Source organism: Lycium barbarum, chromosome 12, assembly GCF_019175385.1.
Source record: "Lycium barbarum isolate Lr01 chromosome 12, ASM1917538v2, whole genome shotgun sequence".
NCBI lineage: Eukaryota > Viridiplantae > Streptophyta > Magnoliopsida > Solanales > Solanaceae > Lycium > Lycium barbarum.
In genome coordinates, this window is record NC_083348.1 from 1760984 (window position 1) to 1771582 (window position 10599).

The following is a 10599-nucleotide window of genomic DNA, read 5'->3' on the forward strand; positions in this document are numbered from 1 at the left end:
TCGATCCAGCAAATGAATCACCAACTGGCGATTATACCATTTATGGCAACTTCGCTTTCTCTACCACCAGCATCACAAACTTTGTATTTAAATCCATGCTTTGCAAGGAAAGATCCAACTGTCCTCCATTAACTTGCTCTGGATTTCCATGTGTACGTGAAATAGCGTTTAAAACAGGTTATAGATATGTTGCTAATTGCTTTTGTAAAGCTAGGTATCATTTGATGTGTCGGTTGTCCAATGAATTCTGGAAAATGCTGCTGCTTTGACTACCCATTTTTCAATATGGACTGAAGAGACGGAAACCATGATTTCTAGAGAGGGCTTGTTCAACTTGTAAAAACTGTATGCATCTGCCTCATTTAAAGGGAAAAGATTCCTCCTATTAATCACTGGAAGTAAATAAAACGTGTTGAAGACAATTTCTAAGTCTTCTCATTTGGAAGAAAATTCAAGTGAAATTGACGATCCTTAACTTCTTCTTCCCAATCTACTAGTCTTAAAATCTTTATACTGAATTGCTGATTTGTCCCCCTCTTTAGTGTTGGGTTTTCCTGTGCACAATTCCATTTAGAAGTTTTTGGGTCTAATCAATTCTTAAGAAACAAAAAGAGAGCTTATACACGGCATTCCAACAGACTTTTGAGGTTCGGCAACTGGAAATAGTACTACTCGAGTTATACAGTTTGGGGGTACGATTGCAGAGACTACCCTTGAACTATGGTTAAAAGTATAACAGTTTGTAAGATAAATCCAATTCATTGAATTATTAAGTAGACACGTGTCAACAGATTAAGGAAGAACTGGACAAAATGAGGAGATTGCCACTGGAGGGGAGCCAAATCCTGAATAAATGCCTCTCTTTTATTCAGGTCATGTGGCTGAATGAGCTCAATTCACATTAAATAGAGCGTAAGAGGAGCATACAAGATGGATGAAGCAGTCCTTGCCAACTTTAGGATACACACACATAAAAATGGAATTGGTTAAGGACAATGAGGATTTTCCTATCAAATTTTTCATTTGTTCAATGCACTTTTTTTGAGCTTATTTGGTAATGGGAGCCCCCAATTGCTTTCCTTTTGTGTATACTTTTGTAATTGTACTGTGGAGGTAAACTCTATGTCCCACCATATACTAGAAGGCTTGAAGTATTGCAACTCCAACTTCTATGACCGCTGTGCGAACAAAAATCTATATTATTAGCCAAAAAAAAAAAAAAAAAAACTAAGGTATACCTAAGGTATATTAATAGTGTCAGACCTTTTTGGGCAAAACGGTGCAAGTCTTGTCCGAAAACGAATAATATAATATCCTCTTAAAAGCATCTTTGGGATGATTTAGCCCAATAATACAAATCCCCCTACTAGCTAGACTATTATTGGCTTCCTAGCTACCAATTAAACAGTATTTTGTGAGTGTTAATAACTGCAAAACATTTAAAAGTTTGTCTACTTTTAGACGCATGGTTCTATCTTGCTTTCAAAAGTGTTTAATTTTTTCAAGCCCGATAAAAGTTCAATTTACTCCTATGATTTAGCTGATTTTGTAATTGAGCAAACTTGTGTATATGTAAGCAATTGTGATGTCATTAGTATATCAGTTGCGATTGTTTGTGAAAGAAGGCATGAATTGTCATGATCAGTGGCAGAGCTAGAAATTCAAATAAGGCAATTAAAAAAAATATTCTTGTGCCAAGGGGATCCAACCATTTACATATATGCAGAAAAAAAAAATTACCCCGTTAGATAGTATAATTTTTCGACAAAGTTCAATTGAACCCCCTTACACCTCTCTGCCTCAACCGCTAGTCATGACTCAATCTAGAGTCATGACCGACGCTTAGGGGTAGCGACCCCAAGTAAACCTTCCCAAGATCTTATGGAAAAGCAGGCAGGGTTTTTTCCATATTTCTTGGATACCCGATTATCTTTTGAAGTGCACAGTTACACAAATTTGCAGCAAAGATAGCATACAACCTAAACCTTCCAAGTCAGGAACTTGGTTAGCCTGGCTAACTTGGCCATATAATGCGAAGCGCTTAAAGCATCAAACTAGCAATAATATGACCAGCATGAAATGACAGTCAACAACAAATTTTCAGATATAAAAACAAAGTATTTGCAAAGGAGAGACATCATCTCCACCAAAGATAGTTGTTAATGGTTTCAAGACAACCCAAAAAACATGGCAGATTGCTTTAGTCACACCTTCCAGACACCACTAGAAAAACCTATTGTTGGCCAAGATCATTCTTCCATGCTATGACCCTATAGATGAACAAAAGAAAGGTATTGTCAAATGATAATCTTAGATGCTTCTTAGATGAATGGACATTAAAGGACAAACAGAATAATAACACAAGGACAAGGACGAGAAACCAAATTTTCATCAATGTAAAATTTCATTTAGCTGCGGACCATTGATGAAGCTTCTAAAACAGGCCCCATTAGAATTTGCAGATTCATCAATTACATCCCGCTATGCCTCTCAATGCAGACAAATGAGGAATACGGCCCCTAATACAAAGTGAAAACCTAAATAGCCTCCTGGTTACAAGGACTCTCATTTACCTAGATGTACTTGTTAGAAATTATATGTGCTTGTATCAGATATTTACCTACACCTCGAGTTTATTGTAACTAACAACAACAAGAAGCTGCCTAGAAAACAATAGTTGCCCAAAAAATAGCTCCAATGGAACCTAAAACTGATCGAGAAGCTCATGATTTCTAAATAGGTGTTGATACCTTCCAATATTGAGAAGAAAACAACAGTTTAGCCTATACAGAGATGTGAATCACTTTTGACTATGCCAATTTAATGGTGAACATGGAGAATTATTTATTATATCAGCTCTGAGTTCATATTGTTCTGAAAGAAAACAAACTTGCAGCAAGATTCATCTGTGCTGCAGCAAATTCCAAGTTGACATTCTACCAGAAAGCAGTTTGACGACTGAAAGCCCGTACTGTTTTCCAGTTTGTTAGGACAACGATTACAGGAGTTCAGCTAATAAAATGGAAAGGAAAATACACTGCTAAGAACAAGAATGGGGGATGAGAAAAGAGAGAGGGGATGGAAAGGAAATATTTCTTAGCCTAAAAACATAATCTGCACCATTCAAATCCATAGTCAACTGATGGTAAGTTTTTACCATGGAATTAATAATGTAACACAATTTTGAGTAAAAAGGTGCAATCAATTAGAAAAAAGAAAGGGCAGCCCGGTACACAAAGTCTCCTACGTTAGTCCTGCGTTAGCAGGGACCGGGTAACGGGGGAAGGGCTGCACCCCAGAGGATGTGATGTAAGCAGTCTACCCTAATGTATTACTGGCTGCTTCCGCAGCTCGAAAAACAGTCACCGACAGGTACACCATGTCACGATACAATTCTCTTAGGTCAATATGCAAAGTTAGCAATCAAAAAACAAAAATAGCTTCTGTTAACAAAGCTAACATCATCACATGAGCTGAGAAAAATGCAGTTACCAGCTAAGACGACTCTTCAGATAATTACCTCTGGGAGGGGTTGGCAAAATTCCTTTCATTGTGGAGAAACTATATATTATCTTCATTCACATATATCAACCAATTCAACATCATACTGGATCCATGAGTCTGGCAGTTTTTCACGGCTGCACCGACAAAAGGCATGAGAGCAGAGAAATGTTTTAAGTGTTGGAATCACACCAAAGAAGTTTACAAAATGAGCATTTCAGCAATGATTTGTATATACCCCAAAGATGGTGGAATAGTGAGTCTTCTCTTTTCACCAACATGCATACCTGTAAGGTTATAGTTTAGCCAACCATAATAGAATGCTTAAGCTATAAAGGAAATAGTTTCAGTCCATGAACATGATTACCTTCAATGCCAATGCTCAATCCCTTACACGTTTTTTCGTAACCTGATCCAAAACATCAAAATAAAAATTTAAAGAGATAATCGGTTAATGTCCATGGTGGGGCAGAGTCAAAACTTTCATTAGGGAAAAGAGTGATGAGAACTTTCTTGGAAAACATGCAGAACAAAAAAATCCACCTAAACTATATATACTTCTCATCGGTTTATCAAGACAACTCACAGAGTAGTGTGTGTATGAGTACAGACAGAAGAAGAAGAAGAAGAAGAAGAAGAAGAAGAAGACCTAGATTTAGTATATCGGGAGCTCCACCAATGTTTGAGGCAACAAAGTCTTCAGCGTCTCTTAATTTGAAAGTGAAATAAATTTTGACCTGGACAAAAGAAAGGATCAGTCAGTAGCATGACATTTGCATCTATCTGAATGTTCAAATAGAATCACCTGCTTTCCGGGAGAAGCTACTTTTCCGTCTGGTTTTCCCTTCACCAGCACCTCAACAGTCATTCCATCCGGAAATGAAGTGGTACTCTCATTGATCTCCTTAAAACTAGCAACAGCGTCAGATGGTATACTTGAGTTACAATGATTTTCTTGGTTTTCAATCTTCCTTTTCTTTCTCTCTTGAGAATGGGGGCTTGTGTTTGAAGCTCTGAATATTCAAAGTGCAAGTTATCAGTTAGACAAGAAACTAAATGTAAAAACTGCCAGAATTCATCATATAGGTTCAGCAGTAAAACAGAAGAAGATAAAATATTAATGAAAAGATTGGTGAAAACCCCGGAATACGCCTTGAGGAATTCCTACCAGAAGACTTTCCTTAAATTTACTTGATTCTGATACATCTTGCAAGGCATGTAATACTGTCAAAAAGGAAAAACTTGAAAGGAGAACAAAAGGAAATAATAGAAAAGCTTACTTTCCAGTGATTGGTTTCCGACATCCAATTGTTTCCACGTTCATAGCCTTTGGTCTATCTTTGTTGAGTCCGCAATCAGTTGCTATGTTACACGAACCCTGTTTTCCTTGGGAAAACTCATTTCCTGAAAATTTAGGACAGATTAAATGATAGAAGCAGAGGAAATTGAAAAACGATACGAGAGGCATCATGAATTGTAAATCTGAAATTTTTCACTTATGCATCAGGCTCCAAGAAGGTGAAACTAAAGAGAGGATACAACATAATATAGGGATAATATTTTCAGTCTTCCAAAGTACATATTTGTTTGAGAATTGTGGATATTTCCGTGTCACATGACTCAAATCATAGAATTAGAACTCTTCATGGAACAGTACATATGCATACATTTCTTTAGATAGTTTCATGTAGATCGATAGACTGATCACGCAAAATCAGAAAGGATTAGATGTCTAAAGGTTAAGAGTCTCAATGATTTTGCATTCTAGTGTTTTGGTACTACAGTTTTTCAGATTACCTTTGGGCTTTAATTAATATATAGGGGACAACTTGTTAATTTATTTTCCTTGTACTCAATAAGTAAGGCATTAGCAGAAAATTTAATTTGGTGATTTGTTCCTTCAAAGGTGAACTTAGTATGGTTCTTTTGGAATGAAACGAAATTTCTGCGACAGTTGACTCCCCATAGGCAGAAGATCCCTGTCCAGTTGGGGACGAGTTCCTAAAAGTTCATTCCGCAATAAACTAATAAATTTGAAGTTAATTTTGATAGCGTAGATAGAAAGTCTGCAAACTTTTTCAAATAAATTCTACAGAAACTATATTTTCTATTATTTATGCCCCTGCTGAATACCATTTGGAGTTATTTCTAAGGAATGTGGATAACACGGACCCAGCAAAGGTAGGCTAACAATTGGGATTGATATCACTTCTCTTTTCTTTTTTTCTTTTTCCGGTGCGAGAAGTGATTTTTTTTTTTTTGTTGAAATCGTCCTAATTAATTTAGCAGTGTTGTCAAAGGTTTAAGCGCGCTTAAGCCCTGAAGCGAGACTCAAAACATGTTGAGCGCTTTGCCTCGCTTTATATGCGCTTCAGTGTCATCATCAAGGCTCTAAGACATAATTTTCCTTGCTAATGAGCCTCTCTTGAAGAGGTAACTAAATATATGATATTTCACTTTATCGTAATGTTTTTATAATTTCTTAGCCATATATTTGTTATTCATGCTTACTACTATTAGTCTTGGTCTAAACATATACATATTTGTATTTCGCACCATTGTGCCTTTTTCATTAAAGTCCGCACTTTATTTGCGCTTCGCGCTTAAAGCTCCAACTGACCTTAGAGCTTTTTTGCGCTTTTCGCTTTTGATAACACTGGCTCACAGACAACATTAACAACCAGGTAGTTGCTTATAACTTGACAAAGCAAACAGGAAGAGAGCAACGCCCAAGAAGAGATCACCGGAAAGGAAACGCCACATGTGAAAAGGTTGCTGATGCTCATGCAAAACCCTATTTGGTACTAGCAGATAAACTGATCTTGAAATTGGAAAATGAAAATGAAAGCACCAAAGATCATCAATATATCAAACTGCTAACACTGCTTCTGATTCAGATAATTCCAACCAATAACAATTACATATATAAGATTAATTTCCCCTCACACACAATGAAAACTAGATATTCTTAGCTGGATAGAAATGAAAACTAGATATTCTTAGCTGGATAGAAAGCTTACCAAAACTATGGCTAGCATTACAGGCATCTGAAACCAATCGTCCATGTTTTATCTTCGTGTCCAAATAGCTCATTGCTATCTTTTGTTCCTCTAGTTCATAAAGCTCCTCCTTGAATAAAAGTGATCATAAGAGAAAATATACACACTTGAACGGTACCAAGACAAACAGGCTTTAGCTGTGCATATGTTCCTTGCAAAATATGAATCACAAAATTGCACGCTAACTTTATATGATATGAGAGTACTTCTGAAGAGACTAGAAGTTCAATAACAGGCATCAGATATACAACTTAATTATTAAACCAAGAACAAAAACAAAAACAGTTCACACTGAAACAACTGACCATAAGCTCAACGTGTTAATTTAAACAACTTAGGTCCCAATAGACGCAATCTCTTTTTGTCCCAAAAAAAAAAAGAGAAACGAGAGATGCCCACTTCTCACTTTACACAGCACTTAACGAATACACAAAAAAAAAAAAAAAATGTTCATTGATCCTTCCATTACACATACACCAAGTGGTAACCAGTGAAGGACTATAGGGAAAATATATTTCTTATCGCTGGTTCCAGTTGAAGAGAAAATTGATAGAAAAAAGTTGTTTAACAGACTAAATCAGCTCCGTTTGAGCAATAAGGAGAGGAAATTAATAACATGAGAACTGTAAAAATCTTTACACATGTTTATGCATATATTTAAAACCCTTGCAAACTTAAAGATCTGCAAAACCTGTTACCTTTGGAACCACAACTTGAATAATTGGTTGCCAATAAGTAGTTAACTTTGAATAATTAATATGCAACCACCACAAAAGTCTAGGCAATTTTTAAAACAAACTAATTATGCAGCTTTGGTACATGATACTGAAGGTGTGTGGGAAGAAAATTAGTATATTAATTAATGGAAATCGATCTTCATAAAAAGATGAAACAGAAACAAAAGATTATACCTTTTTTGGGGCTATCCATGCCTCCAGTATTTGGTTGCCATAATTCTTCCTAGTATTCAGACTTTGAGAAAGTAATTTAAATTGTTCAAGAGCTACTTGCACTGGATTAGACTGATTCCTAGTGATAGCTGTTAAGGCTAGCCCTACTTCTCCCACAAAAAATTTATCCGATGGTTGCGGATCCAAACTGTTGAAAGGCCTAAAGGAACAAGAATTACTACTCTGGCGAGTAAATTGTTGGTTAATCTCATGATCCTGGTTAACATCACCCCAAATTTTGTCACTTAAGTAGAATAGCTCTTCCTCGTGTGGGACGCTCGGAGTCCTCCCCCTCTTTAAATAATTCTTTTCAAGCTCCAGTGATGGTGTCTCGGTATATATCATTTTTTTCTTACTTGATGGCTTCCCCTCGGATTCCTTTGAACCACCACGATTATGATCCAGTGAAGGCGTCACCCTTAGATATTTTCCGTTCCTTTTCTTTTCTATGGAATCATTTTTTCCCCTTGACGATGACATCACTTCATCATAGTCATATCCTCTATGCCTCTTCTTTTTACTTTGTCGTGAATCTGCATTTGGAAAGATGTATAGAACGAATAAGAAAGAATTTCAATAGAGAATATACAGTGAAGAAGGAATATATAGAATCTTACTTTTCATTTCCAAGTAAACAAATAGCTATTACTAGTGTTTTAGTACTCAAATTGGTGTTTCTAATTCGATACAATATAAATTATTTAGATAGTAATATCTTTATAAACCTATTATTCCACCTACTGATTAATTTCTGGAATATCTTCACAAATCTCACTTAAAGTTTCATCTAATAACTCATGCTTCTCCTATAGTTTTAATATTAAGGACTCCCTTTTCTTTGACATTCATAATAATAAAACTATTTTAATTTGCAAATTGATAATTTTCCCTTTAATTATATAGGGTTAACTAACAAGAGAAAGTGTGAAGAAAGAAACTATAACATGGAAAATGTAATAGCATTGACTGGAAAAACATATGTACCTCTTTGCCTTTCTTGTGGAGTGCCTAATCCTCCATCTTCCATCTTCAAAACAGAAGCAGAGAGACAGAATTAAGGATAATCTAGAGATGAGTTCTTTAATGGGAGAGAAGAGGAAGAGTCAGGAAAAAGAAAAGTCACAGTAATGGGCGGGAAATAGGAAGAGTCATGAAACAGGAGTGTGTAATTATTTTCATCATTTTCAAAGTAAAACTAGTTTAATTTAGGATTTAATTTATTAAACCAACACAAATTAAATCTTAAATTAATAGATCGGGTTTTAGTTTAATTTAGGATTTAATTTGTATTGGTTTAATCGAATGATGTAGACCTCTAATTGGAGGTCACGTGTCATATCTAGTATTGTAAAACGACGTTAATGAAAAATGGGATGGATGAGACATTTTGAAATCGACGATGACTAAATGTGCCAAACTGTTGACGAGTGGCATAAATGAGTCATTTTCGATAGTTCAATGGCATATTTGAGCCATTTCCGTTAATATAATACATATTCCAAAATGAATTTCAAACTTGTCCTCTTGAAGTTTACTACTCCCTCCGTTTCATAATAACGAGTGTTTTTAGTTTGGGCACACCCCTTAAATCAAATGCCATGAAAAAGAAGTAAGCTCTTTAATGTTTTCTTGGTTATGTAAAATTCACTTATTTAATAAGGATTAAATTGGAAGGAAAAAATTAATGCTTTCTTGATTTTGTGAAACACCGCTTATTTTGAATAAAATGTAAAGGTAAAAACACCACTTATTATGAAACGGATGAATAAATATATCAGCAAGCATCAACCTCACAAGTTCTGAATGATTTTTAGAGACGTATTTCTCGCGTATTCTCTTGTACTCTAGGGTAAAATATTTGTTTTATCTGTGGCTCGACTAATGTAAAACAAATGATTTATATCAAATCAAGATTAAATCTCGTCCATTAGATCAGTTGTAAGTCTTAAACTCTATTATAAGTTAGTTCTCCCTCTAACCATTAGTATCATGACCGACTTAACGAGGAAGCCACTAAAGCAATACCTTTAGGCTCCCAAAATTTAAGGCCTCAATTTCTTTATTTTATATATTATAAAAATCCTCTATTTCAATTTATGTACTGTTTGAAATATGAGGATCAAAATACTCAATTTCTTACTATGAATTCGAATATCATTTCTTCAAAATATTATAGAAAAAGCTTAAGAAAAATATTTGACTCCCAAACAGTAACACCTTCACATAAATGGGGCGGATAGAATAATAAAAAAATATTAGTTTTATGCTGATTTCTTTTGAATGCAATAGAAGTTATTTGGACAAATAACCCAAATTATAATAAACATACAATAAATGATAATTAGCAATTTGATGACAGCTTTGATAATTTAAAAATGGAGTCTTGTAGACATAAAGGGTAGATTAAATGATTTTCAGTTCAAAATAGACTTGAATTATTCTAGAAGTATGAAATTATTCTAACATCTACTCAATGGTACAAAATTGAGATTATGAGAATTTATTGGAAAAAATTATCTTAACCGTATGTTTCTTAAAATTATATCATCTACATCTTAGTGAGTAGAGTTGTCAAATATCTCCTATCATGGGAGCTAGCAGGTAACAGGGGGGTGAACAAGGTATATACAAGATGTACACCATAGGTACAAAAAAGAGAAGAAATAAATTGATTTTTTTATTAAATTAATTTAAGGCCTCTTACAAAGTTTTGCCTTGAACCACTGATTTTGTTGAGTCGCTCCGATTAGAGTTACCACATATTCTCTGCACAATTCCATCACTGATAATTGTGGTAACGTAAAGCTAAGGTAAAGAGGTAGAAATCAATTTCAACTAACTCTTCCCTTTGGGTTGGTTCACGTCGCAGTCGCCTGGTGTCCTCCGTGATCGCCTAAGTAACAAGTTCAATTCTAGGCTATTAGCACTTTGGGTCAGTTTGTGACTATTAGGGAGTCGATTTGTTAAGAGTCAGGTATGTACAACTAACTAATAAATAGGGTTGTCTCTCCTGTGAACATGTGTAAGAAAATATCCGGATCAGAATGCAATCACTCTCTTTCTTTTCTGCTACACTTCTTCTCTCGGGT

The 10599-nt window shown here is 35.1% G+C and overlaps 1 protein-coding gene across 1 annotated transcript; it reads right to left on the reverse strand.

Annotated features, from left to right (window-relative positions):
- Nucleotides 1-2080: 2080 nt before the first annotated feature.
- LOC132624804 (peptidyl-prolyl cis-trans isomerase FKBP43-like) lies at nucleotides 2081-8627 on the reverse strand. The gene is made up of 10 exons (XM_060339526.1): nucleotides 8495-8627; nucleotides 7472-8043; nucleotides 6522-6630; nucleotides 4782-4905; nucleotides 4307-4514; nucleotides 4151-4238; nucleotides 3869-3910; nucleotides 3740-3788; nucleotides 3521-3638; nucleotides 2081-2270 (listed from the first exon to the last, which is right to left on the reverse strand). Exons 1-9 carry the CDS (start codon nucleotides 8535-8537, stop codon nucleotides 3575-3577), a joined length of 1299 nt encoding a protein of 432 aa, XP_060195509.1. The 5' UTR covers nucleotides 8538-8627; the 3' UTR covers nucleotides 2081-2270; nucleotides 3521-3574.
- Nucleotides 8628-10599: the final 1972 nt, after the last annotated feature.

Excerpts from the sequence above, each read along its gene's own strand:
- LOC132624804 (XM_060339526.1), bottom strand. The coding sequence starts at position 8,537 with ATGGAAGATGGAGGATTAGGCACTCCACAAGAAAGGCAAAGAG. Across the intron at positions 6,631-7,471 it reads CATGGATAGCCCCAAAAAAG|GAGGAGCTTTATGAACTAGA; the intron begins GTATAATCTTTT and ends CTTTTATTCAAG. Across the intron at positions 4,515-4,781 it reads CGGAAACCAATCACTGGAAA|AGCTTCAAACACAAGCCCCC; the intron begins GTAAGCTTTTCT and ends TTGAATATTCAG.